This window comes from Centroberyx gerrardi, chromosome 6 (assembly GCF_048128805.1).
Source record: "Centroberyx gerrardi isolate f3 chromosome 6, fCenGer3.hap1.cur.20231027, whole genome shotgun sequence".
Classification (NCBI taxonomy): domain Eukaryota; kingdom Metazoa; phylum Chordata; class Actinopteri; order Beryciformes; family Berycidae; genus Centroberyx; species Centroberyx gerrardi.
The window spans coordinates 25,244,911-25,263,838 of NC_136002.1; the positions used below are offsets into that span (position 1 = coordinate 25,244,911).

Consider the following 18,928-nt stretch of genomic DNA (forward strand, 5'->3'; position numbering starts at 1 on the left):
ACATTCAATTTAAAAGAGTGAAGAAATAGGCTAGATTGAAATGACATGTAATTTCAGTATATTTTATTAGCTGCTCATAGTAGTTAGGCAGTCGTAGAGCAAAGGGTTGGCAACATAGTGTCAAGAACACTGTGTGTGTGTGTGTGTGTGTGTGTGTGTTGGCAGCTAATAGTTAATACCTTAATATTACAGTACAGTAGCTAGGCTTACATCTACCCTTCTGCGGACAATAACAGGTGAAAATGAGGTAGTTATTGTTATGTTATCGCATACAGACCGTCAGGAAATTGATCTCAGACAAGGATCTCAGTGCATGCATTTTACATAACATTGCTTTTTTGTTAAAGTAATTATGTTTTACACTCTTAGCATTTGTATTCCAGATCTGAATTCCCGTGTGTCATCTAAGACTTGGCAGTAACATATTCCAGCTACGAAAGAAAGCGATATGGCTTGCTGTCCCACAGTTGATAGATTGTCTGTGAGGATATAGTGTCATTAGAGTGTTGTGGGCAGGCAGAGCAAGCGGGGGGTTGCTGCAGTAAACGTGTGGGCTGTCTCCTCTACCCCCCCCACCCCCCCCCACCCCTTCAGCCCTGTGACCTGCATACTGATCCCTGTTTTAACCTGGAGGACATGTTGTCCCAGTCCTAGTCAGAGCCTGGTCAAAGAAGTGACACTTCAATAATCTGCAGAGGACATAGTCGAGAGCACTCCACTGTCTCCTGCTTTTCATCTTTGCCTTTCTTGCCTTCTAAAGGTCTATCTTGACTCTCTCTGCCCCCCACCCCCTCTTCTATCTCTCTCTCTCTCTGGTGTCTGCATTGCAGTGTGCTTTTCTTTTCTCTATCAAGCAGAGATGTTTATATCAGCACTGGACCTTTAAACTCCTCTCCTCTCCTCTCCTCTCCTTTCCTCTCCTCTCTAGATGGAAACTAGCAGCCCATATTCCTGGATGGATGTGCCTTGCTACTGTCTCTACAGTATGTGAGACATCAAGAGGAGAGCATATGTTCTTTGACAGCAATATTCAGCAGGAGGGAACTGTGCACACTGATCACAAACCGCCTTGACTGTTGGGTCTCCCCCAGCTGTCTGCCTCCTCCAGTGTATAGATGCGTCGTGATGCGTTTGAAATGTGAGCATAATTTTTGACCAAATGATATCTCAAGGTCAATGGGGTTAATACCAGCTCACAACTGTTGCTCCATATCTAATGTGCTTAATTAGCTGGGAATTAGAGAGGCTTGGTTGATAACTGGTTTGTGTTGAGACTGAGAGAGAGGTAGTTTTTGTTTCAGTAGCCCTCTAATATGGGATTATATCACATGGCTTGACTGCGTCAACCAAGGTGAACAGAGGAGAATGCTGCACTGCAGAGCACTGTCAAGGTGACTGTATCTCAGGTCAAATTTATAACAAAGTTAAGGCAGTTACCAATTTATAACAATTCTACTTTTTTTGACAACAGGTATGCCTCTGCAACCTTGCTATGGATTAACAAGGCTTTGCCATTCAGATCACGTACAAATAGCCTAATATTTTGCTTTTGTGTATTTTGCGAGTGACTCAGTAGTTTCTCTACCTAGGCCTAATCTTTTCCACAAATCATCCACACAAAAACAATGATTAAGGAAAGTGTCCTTATCTCAAAAGCACCCACCCTGCCCATCCCATGAATATCTGGCTAGCTGATCAAATTCCTGGTGTGCCTTACAATAGAAAAGTCAGTGAGCCAACATAGGATATTCGTTTTCTATACTGACACAAGACTCTTGGACGAGGGAATATGCACATATTTTCTTGACATCTACATTCTAATACTTCCATATTGTTTAATCTCAAAAAATACTTTTCCTTTTCCTTAAATAGATTGGGATTGACTTTCTGTGTCTCCCACTAAAGAGACCTAAATTTCATGCACCAAAATCCAATTTGAAAGCGGAATAATTCACTTATAATGTGTGCCATTGAATTGGCTTCTTTTTTGTGCAAAAATATACTTATCCTTTGGCAACAAGTGTAGGATTGTTTTTGCCTACGCTTTAGACATTACAGCAGAACAGCACTTTTATGTGTAAAAGATAGACATGCTCAGTATCCTCCATTGACGGAAGGCATTGACTGGTGTTAAGCTTGTATAATATATAGTCAATTAGTTCAGTGGCCGTACCCAGCCTGCAGCCCTGGAGGAGTTCTTTAGAAATTAGACAGTACATCTCTTTCTCTCCCGGCTGCCATGGTTACGTGGCATGGCTGCGTCATGGTCACCCCTCAGACTGGAGGATGTTGTGCTCTGTGACCAGCAGTGCCATTCAGTCAGGCTTCCTGGTTGTTGCTTTCACACAGATATATTTCCTGCAAGATTGCCTTTTAATTTTCTTCTTCTCCCCCTCTGGAGAGGTTTAGCTCTCCTCCTGTTTGACAATTTCAGGCATTCAGTGGGCCAAGAGGTGGGTTGGAGTGGGTCGGGGGGAGGGGTGGGAGTTAGGGGTTGGGGGGGAGCATCATACAACCCACTAGAATAGTAACAGGCCTGTGTTGCCGCACAGTAAGCTGTGAATGGGAGATGGGGAGAGCAGTGCAGCTTTGGTGGGTAGATTCCCCCCTCCTGAACCCAGGCGGCTCTCCCACTAAGAGACTAGCTTCACCACTCAGTGGACGTGCCCAGCTAAAAGGTGTGATTAATTAGTAGAGTGGAACAAAAGCAAAGTGCTCTCTTACTCTCTCCTTAAGTGCCATTTCAGAGCAACCAGGCCAGGATTATTGGGCTTTTATCCCCATTTACAAAAAGCTTGTCTTTTTCTATCAGCCAGACTGCTTTAAAGTTCAAGACTGGCCGCAGATGAAAGACCTGACTTCCATGTTCATTGGCTGCTCCGCATGACATGACTTGGCATGGAATGGGAGTGTTGGGGGTAGACAATGTCAGACACTGTATAAAAGCATTTTACACATTTATGAATCCATAGGTGGTGGGCTCTGTGTTACAAAGCTAAACCTGCCAGTTTCACTTAGAGCGGCACCTCCCGTTTGACACGTTAGAAGTGCAGCGATGAATCTCCATAGGTTTCCACTCGCTGCACTGCTGGAAGAGCGGAGCTGTCCTTAGTGCTGAAATCAAGACAGGCAGCCAGTGTCTGTGTGGAAGCGGAGGGACTCTCACTGTTCATCTACCGTTTTATCATTGCAGCAATCAGTCACTTCATAGCCTCTCTCATGAGTGAAATATTTCACTTGTCTACTACTTAACCATTAAAGCCCATATTCAGGTTTTTTCAGTTTGAGAATTTTCTGATGAGCAGTTTTGCAGGTATCCTTGGGAGGCTACACTTGAACCTTTTGAGTATTTTGATTGTGTAGGCCAAAGTATGAATGATGACATGACACATTCAAATAACGGAACTCCAGTGCTTCATTGTGCTCCGGTTTCACCTTCAAACTAAATAACCTCTCACAGGACACAGTGGGACATAGGAGTAAATGGTTTAGAAGCTTTCAACACATTTTATTGATGTGTTTCCTTTAATTGCATTTGCCTGCAGATGGTCACGGAAATCATACTGTTACAGCTAATTTGGGTAATAAGCATGGGCAAACACCCTGGCCAATTTACTTTAGGTCCAGGCAGGTAGACATTTACATTTCCCAATAATTTATTGGCTGAGGGTAGAAGATGATGAAAACAGCCAGAGTTCACACCTTTCCCAAGGTAAGGCCTTCTATACCCTTCAGTGTAAGGGCCTTTTGATATTCAGGTCATGTTTCTTTGCTGCAATGAGCACCTATTCCCTTCCTCTTAAATAAATCACAAATAGCTTTCTAGTACTTGCCGAGGGACTGCTGATTTGATATAATTTTCTGTATGATAGAAATAATTGTAGCATCTGTGCCAGTTGAGGGAAACATTCGAGGGGTACTCCATGGAGATCTTGAGAGGAGGGCTTCAACATCTTAATGAAGAAAAATGTTAGTCTGTGAATGGCTGATAGTTGTATGCGTGTGTGTGTGTGTGTGTGTGTGTGTGTGTGTTTGGGGATGGGGGTCTGGATGAGGGGTATGTGTGTTTGTTCTGATAACATTCATGTTGACTGCTACTTAGATTTAGCCTATGTTGGACTCAGTCGTGGTGTGTAGCCTTTCTCTTTTTCAAAAATGAAATGAAATTTCAGTTTTTAGGCAGTTAGAATACGCTTTTATTCAGAGTGATTTGCAGTGAGAGGGCAGGTAAAGGTTCAGTCTGTCTCGGGGATCAAGGACACCTTCACAGGACACATGGCTGTTGATGGACACAATGGCTGTTGCGGCGATCAAACCTACGATTTTTTTATTCCGTTATGGCCCGATTACGTGACCGTCTGTCTAACTGCCTTTCTCTGCCACCAAAACACAAATATTAAGGACTTTGAATTCGTCAGTGGCCTTGAGATAAAGAAATGATCTTGCAACAGAGACTGTGTGTCTGTGGGCTGGTAGATAAAAAGAGCATAATATTATTCCGTCTTAAAAATGAAATGACACATTTCACAGATGTTGTGGCTGGGAGCAGAAAGCAGGACATTTAACACAGCTGTACAATGCCAGGATCAGGTATGAGATGGCTATGATGCATGATGGGATATGGCCATTGTGCAGTGTACAGAAGAGGGCAGGGAGATATGGGGAGATGTGGTGGCAAGATGTGCTCTCTGTCCTCAGTCAACCGTGTCTGGGCCTTATCCTCATCATTTCACTCTGCTTTCTCACACCACAAACTCAGCCTCTCTCTCTCTCTCTCTCTCTCTCTCTCTCTCTCTCTCTCTCTCTCTCTCTCTCTCAGCTCAAATTTCAGTTCAAGATGCTTGCAACGCCAAAGCATAAGTACTTACCACGTTACCCGTCGACTCAACTTACATTAAACAAACAAGCAAGCAAGTAAAGACATATGTATACAAATGGGAACACAATTATGTTAACTTGGCTCTGTCAGTATGTATGTCTCTCTATTCTCTGTTTCTCTCTCTGTCTCTCTGTTTCACTCTCCCTCGCTCTAAGTTTTGTTCTCCTTGCATCTCCAGCTCTTTCATTTGCTGTTTTCCTCACAGTCTGTCTCCTTGCCGTTCCTTTTAGACTGAGTGCTGCTAGAGGCTTAGCCTGCTGGGCTGAGGAGTTGCAAGCCTCTGCAACAGTGAATTCTGTATGGCTGCTGTGGATCTGCTGTGTCTGCCCTCAGCTGCACTTTCAATGATAACGTCACTCCTCTCTATAAACATATTGGCTCATGTTACTCTCTGCCAGCCTGATTTCCACTACACATACAAACACACACACACACACCATGTAGCTCTCTTCACCGAGCATCATAGGCTTAGGTCAGACGACAAGACAATTAGGACTAAATGACTGGTCTTGAGTAAATCCTTGCCTTGCTCTCTGAAAGTTCTGCATTCTAGCTGTCGGAGCAAAGATGGGGCTTCACACACTTCAAAACGAGTGATCACACACTACCGACTCTCTCAGTGTGTTGTCTCAAAATTGGCAAATCTTGCAAAACTGGATCCTCTCACCTACACAGGAAACAGGAAGTGCGAGTCCACAATGCCTCTGAGAGGCAACACAAACGTGGAGGAGATAGTTGCTTGCCAAGTCACCTGCCAACAGCTGCTTATTACCATTGGTTGTGTGGTAGTCTGCCTAGAAAAGCAAAGAAAAAAGAGGCACAAACTGGTTGCAGCATTAGCTTCTCTCTTAGCCAGTTGTAAAAATTGACTTTGACTCTTCTGGTTCATTCTCTTTTTCTTCCCCCCTGAGCTAAACTTCAACTGGTTGTTGCCAGGATTGCACTGAGATTTTAGTCTTGGTGGGTCCTGAACCACTTCGCACTACTTGAGATCGCCCAGACCAGGCCAGACAAAATCAAATACGTTTGAAAACATTTAGTCCAGTCGTCTGGAGGGCCAAAGTCTCGTGTCTTGTCCCATTCACCCTATAGGATAGCCAACTGTCGGTCTGAATGCCCCAGACCTGCTCCGACTAGCCTCCAACTAGTTATGGTATAGTGTGTAGTGTGTTCCGAAATCAAAGTAGCCTGTTGATGTCACTGTACTGGTTGAATGGGGTAGCACTTTAAAGATGTTAATTAAAAAGCGTCTTATGTAGTTTACTTATTCATTTATTTTATCATAGAGGCTAATCTCTAATTTCAAGATGACGGCAGCTTCATCAGTAGGAAAAACAACTTAATGAAACTCATCTCAGATCAAGGTGAAATAACTTGAAAAGGTATGTGGCTTGATGCATGTCTGTTTATGATGATCAATCAGCTTTATTTCTGGTCCAAATGACTAGGATGCATTTTATCCTCTTGATTTGGAAATCAGTCTTGTAATGACTAAGAAAAAACAACTTAGGGTTGTAATTAGTGACCTAACTGTGAAAACAATGTTGACACAAAGCAGTTAACTCAGCTATGTAAATCACACTTTAATTTAAGTTGAATGACAATGTTTATTTGCATATTTCCCAGCATACATTGTGCTTAAATTTAGTTTCTACAAAACAAATCAGTTTGCCAATTGTGTCTTTTGTCTTATTCACTCTCTGCAAAGTGATTGTAAGTCATACTGAACAACAATTAAATTTCGCATTGCACACATATCTTTGCCATAGTAAATGAGGGGCTGCTCATTTAACTGTAATACGCTGAAAATATTCTAGAAAATATTCTATAAATACATTTTTTTTATGATAAGTTGATGATGAATAGTGTTGTTTTTTTTACAGTGTGCCAGTTTGCTGATTATTTATATACTGTGACCACACTAAGCACACAAGAGTTAATCAGTCTGTCAGCCGTAATCAGTCTTCATCAAATCCACAAGCAGATGTTTTCCTATGATGAACTGGGATTGGGGCTAGTGCTAATGAAACTGGGACAAGGTGCTGGGGGAACACACTGCCCCATTAACTGTAAAGATTTGCCACAAATCTGCTCCGATGGCCCGGTAGCCTGTGAATCATTATGAAACACCTTTCATCTTCGGTTCGCACACTCTGTATGCTGCGGTCATTCACTTTAGCGATGCATAAACACTAATCTCTTGCAGTATTTCCACAAACAATACACAAACCCTCATGTTTTCCCTCCTCACAGTCTGATCACATGCTGGGAGTTAGCCACTAATTCTAGTCACATTTTCCTCAGGCCTCCCAGTGCTTACTGGTAGATTTATGCTAATCTCTGTTTAAATGCCGTCAAACAGTCAACATTCCTGTTTAGGTTCTGTAAATAAATGCTACTGCGAGCCTCACCTTCAAAGTTCTGCATAGTGGCTGTAACCATGGGATAATGGGATAAATCCTCTGTTTGCTTGACATCTTAATTTTTGTTGCTGTTATTGTTGTTTTGCTTTTGTTTCTTTTTTTTGTTTTGTTTTATAAGCCCCTTGGGACAAAAAGTAATTGCATCTATTCTTTCTGTGTTTTTATCATCATATCTTACAGTGTTGTTTTGCTTTTTTCAATTACTTTGCTTCTATGTTTTATCACTGCGTTCAATCAAACTAAACTAATGAATATGATGTCTGAGCAATGAGGAAACATGTTTTTTTCTGTTCCAAACAAGATTTGTCGAGTCTGTTACATTACACCCAAGCACCGTCAGACATATGGACATCCAATATAGACTTGGAACTAAACACTCACTGTACATGGCAGCAGATTTACTCACAAATTCAGACATACCAGGTGGCTGCTGTCTTGTGGCTGCAAGTTTGAGGTTGATTTTTAGTGAAGGGAAGGAGAGGAGAGGAGATTCTCCAGGTGTCAGACAGAAGGCAATGGGCAGTATAATGCAGACTGTCCTCTCACCTGTCTTCGGAAAACTACTCAATCCTGTCATGTCTTATCAATTATATATGTATTTCTTATAGAATATAGTTTATAGCTGCAAGGTAGCACATGTCTGTTTTACTTTCTGTAGCAAGAAAAAAGTTTGGTTCCAGCTGATGCTTTCACTAAGTGGCTGTTGATTTATGAGTCCATGTGATTGGCTCATTATGCAGTGCATTTTGGCCATGTTTTGAGGTGTTTCAATGACAATTGTCAAGGTGCAAGTTGTGTTGAAGACGTTGTGTGAGCTGCAATGCCAGTGTTTAATTTGTGGCCTTACTCAGATTCAGTTTTCACAAGGTTGCATGCCAGCGGCTATGCAAATACGAATCTGCATTAAGTAGGAAATGAGGAAGTATTCTACTCCCTCAAGCATGTCAAGAGCAAGCCATGGTCTTCTGTGCCTGTCAGACCACTATGGAGCCTGAATCATCCATTATAAAGCTCTCTCTCTCTCTCTCTCTCTCTCTCTCTCTCTCTCTCTGTCTCTCTCTCTCTCTCTCTCTCTCTATTCAAGAGGCTTTATTAACACAATACACAGTAAGGTCATTCTTACATTGCCAAAGCATGAGGACAACATTGCCAATACATTTATACGTAGATTAAACTAACAAACAAACAAACAAGCATTCAAGCACATCTATACAAATGGGAGCATAATAAGGTCAACTTGACTCATTGCTCCTCTCTCTCTCTCTCTCTCTCTCTCTCTCTCTCTCTCTCTCTCTCTCCAATTAAATTTCAGTTCAAGATCATGCTTACATTGCCAACGCAAGTACAAAACACATTATCAGTCAACTCAACTTTGAGTAAACAAACAAACAAGGAGGCAAACACATATAAACAAACAAGAACATAATGCCAACTTGGCTCATTGTTCCTTTCTCTCTCTCTCTCTCTCTCTCCCTCCCTCCCTCTCAGTCTCTCTCTCTCTAAACGATTATTGCTTTTTAAAGGGAAAAGGAACAATCATTTTCTCATTCCCAGTCAGTACGCAGCTCTGTGGTGTGCTTAACTCATCAGAGAAGCAGAGTGGATAGAAAGGGAGAAGGCATTTGGAGTGTGGCCGTTAGCACGGTTCAGCATTGATGTTCAGGCCATTAATCAAACTCAATGGAACCACAGGAGCGATAAGCTGATTTGTATATCTGATCCCCTCCCCCCCAACTCCCTCCCTTCGTTGGCTTGACCTTTATAGTCCTGACATTTTGACAATTTTAGAGTAAGGGAAGAATGGCCGTGGGTAGGCCTCCACCTCAACTCTTGAGAATAGTTCCCTGGAGTGGCCGTGCCATTTTGTGCGAATGTGTGCCACTGTACGCATAAAGCTTCATACATCTTCCTTTTCGAGTCCCTTATTTCAGCATTTATGTTGTAAAGCAAAACAAGAGCTAAATGTTAATGAGTGCGAGGCAAGCGGTTTTGCTCTGGTCTTGTTCTGGTGCTTTACTATATTGTCACTCTGACCCGGGTTATCCTCATACCATTGGATACAAATTATAATAGGCCAATTTGCGAGAATGTTCCTGGTCTCTGAGCAGAAAAGAAAACCCTTCAATTATTTTCCATATTATTTTGATTCTGGTTCCAGAGTTTTTTCTTAGTTGCCCAATCAGTTTGAGAATTGTCGCTCAAATGTTTTTGTTTTTATTATTATTTTTTTTTTTTTTTATGTCTGAGCCACTAAAAACATCTATCTTATGCAACCCTATTATTATGCTTTCACACTGAATCCTGTGTTTATTTTAGTCTCTTGCTATATAGCACTTTAATATAGTATGTGGCTATAGAATTCCTGCTTGGATGTGCAAGGATGTATTTTTAAACTCTGTTACATGTTTTATTATTAATTTAAAAATAATGGGGAGGACATTCCTCCTCTCCACATCTGCTCCCCAGAGAGGCCTTCAGTGCAATGCTCACACTCACCAGCAGCCCTCGTAAATAGGACATCAGTTCTATTTATTTTCACCCAATTTAGTGGCCACTGTAGGCTTCCCTTGGAAACCGTCTCAAGTCCAATCTCTGCTGCCTGTCACCATGGCGACGGCGAGCCTCCAGCCCTGGCCTCATCAGAAGCAGTTGAAAGTGGAAGGAGTCTTAAGGGCTCAGATGTAACTCTGTTAATTCTCTGCCTCATAAGGAGGGGGCACAAATGAATTCTTTCCAAGGAAAAAAAAGCATACGTGATTGAGACACCTAAAACCCTTAGGCTAAAAGAGAGGAGCCGCAGGGTGAAAAATTAGCCTAAGCACACACCGTAATTGCTCTCACCAGAATTATTTTTGTTTTTGCCTCAGAGTAAAATGCCTGCTCGATGGAATGCAATTCCCAGCACATTAAAGAGTCTCTGTGTAGCCTCTTTTACATTTCCTCAGAAAACACCAAGCTCTGCTGGATTATCTTTAACATCACAGGATCCCGCTGGCTTGTCATTCTTTCCAGGTCAGTCAGGAGAAACTAATCTCAAATAAGCATGTGGGCTGTTCAGTGAACTTCAGATGAATGTAGAGGATGTTAATACCCAACCAAAGACACTATTGCTAATCTAATTTTGCCTCTAGGTGAGGAATGGTGAATGGCGAGGCCTTCTCTCTAAGTCTCCCTGCTCCTACAACGAACGGAGCTGTCAGTCACGGCTGTAGTGTAACCACACTCACAGGTTTGCCAGCTTGAGCTGGATAGATACCGGTTAGAGCCTAATTAAAGTGGTATTACTCTCCTGCCTCACATTGGAGTGTTGTTTTTATAACCTTTCTCTCTGCTTTGCAAATCATGTACCCGCAGCTCCACTGAGCCTCTGTGCGTCTCTCAATAATCCGGAGCAGATATCCTTAATTGAAATTATATGATTAGGTAATGCTGCAGGAGGCAGGTTTCCTCCTTCCGTGGGCTCCTCTCCAGGGAACAGGGAAATAGGTCAGCTTTGCCCCTGTCTGCAAAACCCCGATTAGAACCACTGCATGGATACTTGCATTATATGAATTGTTGGCCGCTAAATTTACTCCTCTCTGCCACACTGGGCTTTCTCATTACTAAGACTTTCTGAAAGTGTGTGTGTGTGTGTGTGTGTGTGTGTGTCTCTTTATGCATGCACACAATACATACACACTATATCAAAACTTCCATGTCTTTGATGTTGAATTACAGTACATTTCAAGAAACGGCAGAAGATTTAATTCCATTTGAGTTTGTATATGGGTGGAAATAACATTTCCTCCCTTTTGATAATAAATACAAATTGGTAGGTGCGCAAAGACTTTGATAAATGCTTAAGCTGACACTTGACATGCTGACTGACAAGTTGTCTCTTACCAGAACTCCGACACAGACCTCACACAGTCACAGCCCCCGAGGGAGGCTTCAGTCTGAGCCCTTCATTATTCAATGCTCATCATTGAGCTCGGCCTGGAGATAGAAAAGAACATTCTTCACTTGGCAGCACTAGTTGGGTATGGCCTCCCATATGCTGGGCTCCCAGCCACATACTTAGAAGATGTGCAATTTAAGTCATTTGTGTTCCATTTCTCATTTCTTTGCAGAGGCCTCAGGTCTCCCATATGGATGAACAACTATTCTGTGGTTTATCGTCTTCAAAACATCAATAAACGATTCTCCCATCCTGGCAGAATGTAGCCTATCAATCTAGTATGTTATGGCTCAGCTCAGCAGAAGAAGGTAATGTTAGTATATGGAAGCCAGAAAAAAGGAATATGATTTATATTTCATGGGGGCAGTGAAACAGGATGAGGCTAATAAGATTTTTTTTTTTACTTGCTGTAAAAAGTTATAACCACAAATCATTAACATTTATAACCACAAATCATTAACATTTATAACCACAAATCATTAACATTTATTTGCCTTTGTGATGAATATAAATCAAACACTTTTTACGATGTACTCGTGAATCAAGCTAATCCTGAAGAAAAGTTGTTGGATCCACCGGCAACTGTGAACAACGGAGGCACAACACAGATCCACTGGCAGCTTTATGGCAACATGATTACCAAATGATTACCAAATCACAATATAATTCATCAGACCTGCAATGACGAAAATCCTATTGACTACATAATTATGATTCTTCATTAGACATAGAAGTACCTATCCAAAGCCATGTTACTTATTTTAGATCCTTTTTATTTAGTTTTCCAATGTCACTATATCTAAGGACAGGTGTGCAAATTCATTACTAACGAACCAGTAGTAACTAAACAGTTTCAACAAACTGTGTTGGGGGTGCTGATGTTGGGGCGGGACGTAACGCAGTGAGGGATCATTCAAAATCTAAACCAATGGAGGGAGAGAAAGGCAATTTTATTTGATGGGAAGGGTGCATAGGGGCGGGATAGTTCAAAAATCTGATGGTTTTATTGGTTAGAAATTTAGATTTACACCAACTAGTGCAGCATGAGGTCACCATGAAAGACACTCTGTTTTCCAGGAAGTAAAAGTAATGGGAGTTCATTTCATGGGGACTTTAAGGCTTATCTTTAACTATATAGCCTAACCTTCCTCTCTGCTATGGACAGGCAGGTTTTCATTCAGTACCTCCAATTCAAAGGTGTCCAAGGTCTCCAAAGTCCCTCTTAGTGTTTTCATTGGCCTCATTATTTATTACAGTTTATGCCAAATATTTTCCTTGTATTTTAGTCATCACCAAGCCATGGCCATCTTATTTATTCTTACATTTAATTGCCATCCAGATATTTATCGGAATATTGTTTATGCCAAGATTGTGCCTGTTCATCGTGACATTAATCTCTGATTCTCTAAATGTGTTGACTCAGCTGCATCTGAATTTATAACATTTATGTCTGCCCTGAAATGTGTTATGAGTCAAGCAGGTGGATATTCTTCCTAATTAGAGTTGTTCAGTGATCATCATTATCCTAAATGGGAGTGCACACACTGCAGCTCCCAGAGCCTGAGTTTGATTGAGCGGTTTGTTGATATCTCCATCATCTCAGTGAGTCTCACTGCGACAGGATTTGGTGGGGGGTGGGGGGGTGGGGGGGTGAATCGCATCAGCACATTCAGCTGCCGTTCAGGGAAACTGTGGTAAACAGACCAGCTACCGGCGTTCTCTCATCCGAAAGCCTCAGTAGTAGAATTCATAGATAGTCATAAAAAAATGAATGCGCAGTCAGATTTTCTTTCCGTCAGTGTTTCCTGCTGGTATAGTGTTTTGAATAAGTCCCAGAGTGCCAGTAGGGATTCAGGGAAAAAATGAAACATTTTATTGTGTTGGTGGAGTTTGGGAGAAGGCTAGAATTCAGCTCATGTGGGTTTTTGTTCTGTGGGAATTAATATACATGCCTCTTGTTTGCTTCCATTATTCCTTTACTCATGAGAATTTGTAATTGCCATTATTGCACAAAGCATAACTCAGTGTGTTAAATGCTGGTACTGTAGTGTGCCCACACACAGCTTCTCCATGGTGCTCATTAAGCAGCTGGACTACACCAGAGGTGTAAAGTGCAGCAGCCTTTGACAGCACAGAGAGTTGATGGGTTAAGAAACTTCAGGAAAATGTGCACTAAGGAAACTTATTTTTTTAAAAATAAATATTACTAGAGCTGAACAATTCATTAGGAAAAAAAAAAAAATTCGACATTGCAATATGAACTTCTGCAATTTCCAAATCGCAGAGGCTGCAATTAATTTCTTAACAGAGTGGAGCATCCAAAATGAACTTCTGAACAAGGTGTTTTAGAGCTCCAGGTAATCTTTGGTCCATGAATCAAGTACGATATTGGGGAAAACCTTTCATCATACTCAAATTCAGTAAAACCTGAACACTGGTATCTATTTTTTTTTATTTTTACGAAATCAAGAATTTAAACAACTTTAAAGTTCTAAAAAATGTATGACAAGAAAAAAATTCGCAAACTATCGCAATTACAATATTCTGTCAAATAATCACAATTAGACTTTTTTTGTCAATATCGTTATCATTAAATATTACCATTCAAGCTAATATACCTCTTTCTCGAAATATGACAGGATGAATTTGAGTTTACAGGTTGCATTTATTATACTGCAAGTAGGTTTTTGCGATCGTAGTATACAAACAAATTTGCCCATGTATACAAGGAATTTGGTCATTGGCTTCTTAACATTGATTATGGGGTTTGCATCATTGAAATCATTAAGTGGCATTCAAACTGTGCAGCAATTAACTCTCGACAGTTCTTGTGCGACTCAGAGAGGCTCTGCTCTCCATGTGGTAAGTGTGTAATCAGTGATTTTGTGTCTTTATTTACCTCTTGTTGCACAATGGGTGAAAATTATTCTGGGGATCTGAATCTGCAATTACACCGATTCTCAAGATCGTGGCTTGGGTGTGAATGGTGTGATTAATGGGGGTGGCGGGGAGAATGATGGGGTTCAGCCTAGACCTCACAGCTTTTTTTCCCTCCCTGCCACACTAGCATGCAGTGTCGTGTGATATTTGTCATCATGAGTGCACCGGAGGAGCCTCTTGTTGCCTGATAACTGATGCGCATATAGACGAACATTGTGCTCTCTCACAACCTCCAGATCCTAAAAAAGTCTGCATTTATTTTACATTATCAATAGATATATTGGTGTTCCTTACAGCACAAAAGGCCACAAAGTAGCACCATACTAACACTGATGAGTTAGTGGGGAAAAATGCAAAATCAATACAAAAGATTTTTTTCCTTGTTTCTCTTAATTTATAAAACCACCACTATTTTCCTGTCTTCACCAGCTAATGGCCTCAGCTGTATTCAATGAAAAGGATGTCTTTGTCATTACATTTAATTGAACTTGAATAGCTTTTTCTGCTCTATGCTGCATAGTGCTGCACATATGAAAATTTCCTCCCACCGGTCTTATTCATCTTTGATAACAAGACATTTGCATTTGCGCTGAAATTCAAAGATCCTAAAACAAAGCAGAATGGAGCATAATTTAACGGCTGCCATATAGATTTCATATTAGATTTTTCTCTTGTTCTGTCATTTGACACCCTGCCTTCTCAACAATGTTTTATTTGGTTAGTAGCTTGTCAGTATAATAGCAATTACATTGGACTTTGATTTTATGTAAATTCTGTGTGTAATGGATTGCTTACGTGTGTGCCTAGGCTGCTGCTCTGCCTCTCTGCTTTGCAACTATATAAATCAATAAAAATAGTAAAGGTGAGTTGACTGCCCACTCTCCTTTTAAATAAAATGATCCTCTGTTTTCCCACCTGCTTGAATGTGAACCTGTCATCTATCCTTTTGATTAGCCTTCACTACCCAATTAGATTTGCGGGATGGGGAACCAGATGCGGCGCGCATTGCCTGACAGAATGGCGAAGCATCACAGTGTTGCTTTACTGTGTTTGGTGGACAAACACATGTCTGTTTGTCTCTCTGCAGCAGGACATGCGTGGTGGCAGTGGGCAGGTGGTGGGAGGGGCTGGCAGCTTGGCACTGAGGGCGGCCCGCATGCCGATGATGAGAGGCTGTGAAGTAGAAGGAGCTCGCCGCCAGTCTGTTCATTCTGCATCCCAGTTAATATCCTGACTATATTTAGAAGAAGGACTTGTTACAGCACGCTCTGGCTTTATGGGAGTCGTCTGCACAGCTCGGCCACTGAGCCGGCTCAGACTGAATATTACCCCGACCCATAAGTTTACAAGCTGTGAAGTCCCGTGTGATCATTGTTACTGCCTCACTGAGCAGTCACTGCTCTCTGTGCTCATTGATGAAGATGTCAGTCTGGTTTTCAGGCTGAATATTAAGCTTGGGGATGTTTTTGAGGATCTGTAGGCAATAGCCTTTTTCATTTTCCCCACATAAGCTACAACTGTAAGCTGTTGAAAATACTCCTTGTCTATCAAGATTAAGGCAGTCTTTTTTTTAGGTCATTGTAAGTGCAGAATTTCTTATAAGACTTTCTCCCTCTTTTCTCCTGCCCACTTTTTGTTTTATATTTTATGCACATAGATGCAAATGATAGCTGTGAGAGAATATATAAGGCAACCGGCTTTTGTAGTGTTCACCTCTATGGTAACCTACACAACAACTGCATTCTGATGAGGGACTGTCTCTTCAATCGCAGAATCAAAACAATCAAGTGTCACACAACATTGTAAAGTAATCGCACCAGGATCTGATGATGGTTGAGGTGAGGTTTGATTCATACCTGGACTAGTCTCCTTCCAAAGGTAAAAGCTAGACTGCTTTTGATCTCGCCTAGCTATTACCTGTCAATCACAGTAATGCGCTATGGGTATCTAGGTCTATTTTCCACCTGCCTGCTTTGATGCCCACCAGCCAAGGTGTTGTCAGTCCTCTCCATACATACTACGCATTTCTTGAGAGGGCCAATTTCATGCTTGTTGAACTTTAAGAACAGCATTATTGATTGTTGTTTTCTACTTTCTTAATAGTAATGATCACTTGTGACTCAAAAGGGCAGTAGGTCTATGAGCATTCCCTTCCCCCTCCGCTTTCCATTAAACGTCAAGCGATTTGATTTTCAGGGGTGCTTAAAATCGAATCAAAACCTTTTAGCAGGAAAGCGATCTCCACCTTCTTCTTCCAGGGATAGCCAACGTGCCTCAAATATGCCTTTAACACCAGACTAGTGACCCGGGGAAATACGTGGGTCGACTGAGAATGTGAAAGTGTCCACTTGGTGAAGTTGATCTCACGGAAACAACCTGATCTAGAACAGCAGCACTGGGTCAAACTGTGCTACTTTTGGTGTTAAATTTTATTGCTTAAGCCATGTCGCTTTGTTTCTGGAGCATCATGTTCAGAATGTAAACAAGTCTGTTTTTGATGATGTCATAAGGTGACAGCCCATAGGACATTCCCAGGTACGAGCCTCTGTATGAATTGCCTCCTACACAGGATGGACCCAGATCAGCAGACTGTTATAAAATGAAAGGGCTACAATTCAGACCTTCTCTCTCCTTGTCCCCCTCTCTCTTTTCTCTGCAGCTGGTGGGCGGCGAGTTTGATCTGGAGACGAACTTCATCATCCAGGACGCGGAAAGCATCGGCTGCCTGGCGGAGCTGCTGGAGCACTGTGACGTCACCTGCCAGGCTGAGATCTGGAGCATGTTCACCGCCATCCTTCGCAAAAGTGTCCGTAACCTGCAGACGAGCACAGAGGTCGGCCTCATCCAGCAGGTGCTGCTCAAAATGAGCTCTGTGGATGACATGATCGCAGGTATGGTATTGGTGTGAGTGGGATTCTTTGGTTGTTTTGTGGTTTTTTTTTTTTGTAAAATTCAGTCGCAGTTGTTGTACATTCATCTTCAGATTGATTGCTATTATGTCCACTAGCAAATAGGTGTGTATTCTGCCTGTTTGTTTTGGGCCTCTCAGTCTGGCAGCATCTTCTGTCCATATCAAGTGTATAGTAGATCTATATAGTAGATACAAACTCAAAAACTAATAATAATATGATGCCCATTGTTATTGCCACACAATGACCCACAGCATCAATCAGTTCTCTCTCTCTCTTTCAAACACACACACAACGTTACCATGCAAAATAGAAAAATAGGATCATCTACTATGAAAATTTGCACTTTACTTCGTTCCTGACATGTATTTTGTTGCCAAATTGCCATATGCTTTCACCATAACGCAATGCCAAATGCCAAAAACTACGTGTCCCTCTCACCATTACGCAATGCCAAATGCGCAACGTGCATGTCCCGTTAACCATCATCACACATTGCCACTTGCTAAATACGCAACCTACAACCAAGAAAGACAACACAGTAAATATGTAAAAAGCACAGCCCAGCAAAAAGTCACGAAAATAAACTGCAAAGGTTCTTGCTCTCCACATACACTCCATTCCACTATACCCATCAATGATCTAGCCGGGCCCGGTGCCACGAGGGAAGCCCCCTCAGTTGTATTTTCTGCCCCCCCAGTTTACGTTTTATGTACCCTATAGAAACATAGTGCTGTTATTTCAGGACCGACAGACAGTTACCGATAGTTATTTTCAGAACAGACAGATAGCCTACGTTTAGGCTATTTGCATAGGGCCGCGCGGCGCTGTCCCCGGTACTGAATGGAGCGGAGGAGAGATAGACAGAACACATCACTTCGGTTCAGCCTGCTTTTCGTGGTTGTAAATAGAACTTTCGGCCCTAATTCTATTTTTTCCATTGTAGCAATCCACAGAATGGAAACGACAGGGAAGTGAAGTTTCAGTCAATGAGAGAGAGAGAGAGGGGGAGAGAGAGAGAGAGCGAGAGAGCTGCATGGCATGAGCAGAAAGACAGACAAAACGATCTGATCATCTTTTTTTTTTTTTTACTTAATGACCCTGACGCTGTTGGCTATTATTTTGTTGATTTTAGCATAGCCTATAGGTCTGCCCGCACGCTTTCACTTCGCGCACGAGCAGATCCGTTTCCTCAGCAGAAAACCGTTTGTTTCTCCAACTTGCCGAATACGCCATTTAAATAGCAATTCGCCAAGGTGCAAGCGCACCTGGCTTTTAAAGGGAATGGGAGATGACACTCTGATTGGTTTAATTCATGTTACGCCCAAAACACACCTATGATTAATTAAGAGACTAAGTACAACCCCTTTGCGCCTTGCGCCTTACTTTACGCCCAGATTATTATTATTATTTTATTTTTTTTCACCTTTATTTATTCAGGGGGAGTTTCACTGAGAGCAATGCTCTCTTTTTCAGGAACGCCACTGGAGCGGTTGGGGTTAAGGGCCTTGCTCAAGGGCACCTCAGTGGTGGTAATGAGGGAGGGGCAAGCGCTGCTTTTCACTTTCCCCACCCAGCTTTATCCTGCCGGTCCGGGGGATTGAACCGACGACCTTCCGGTCACAAGCTCGCTTCTCTAACCTTTAGGCCACCACTGCCCACAAAAAATTATGCGCCGTTTAACTAGCAAAAGTGGATTTGGACACGCCCTAAATGCACTTGCGCCATGCGCTATGGATCGTTTAAATAGGGCCCTAAGAGTTATCGCCTTCTGGAAAAACAATTTTGTTTTCAAGCAACCTGACTGCATTGTCTGTGTAGCAACATTATCAGTAAATTT

General features: G+C 41.9%; 1 protein-coding gene across 8 annotated transcripts in view; it reads left to right on the forward strand.

Annotated features, from left to right (window-relative positions):
• Nucleotides 1-18,928, forward strand: part of nbeab (neurobeachin b) — a 209,622-nt gene that overhangs the window by 31,605 nt on the left and 159,089 nt on the right. For all 8 annotated transcript variants that reach the window (XM_078284010.1, XM_078284013.1, XM_078284011.1 and 5 more), the window contains exon 2: nt 16,839-17,070. In XM_078284010.1, coding sequence (XP_078140136.1) covers nt 16,839-17,070 — 232 coding nt within the window. The remainder of the gene's footprint in view (nt 1-16,838; nt 17,071-18,928) is intronic.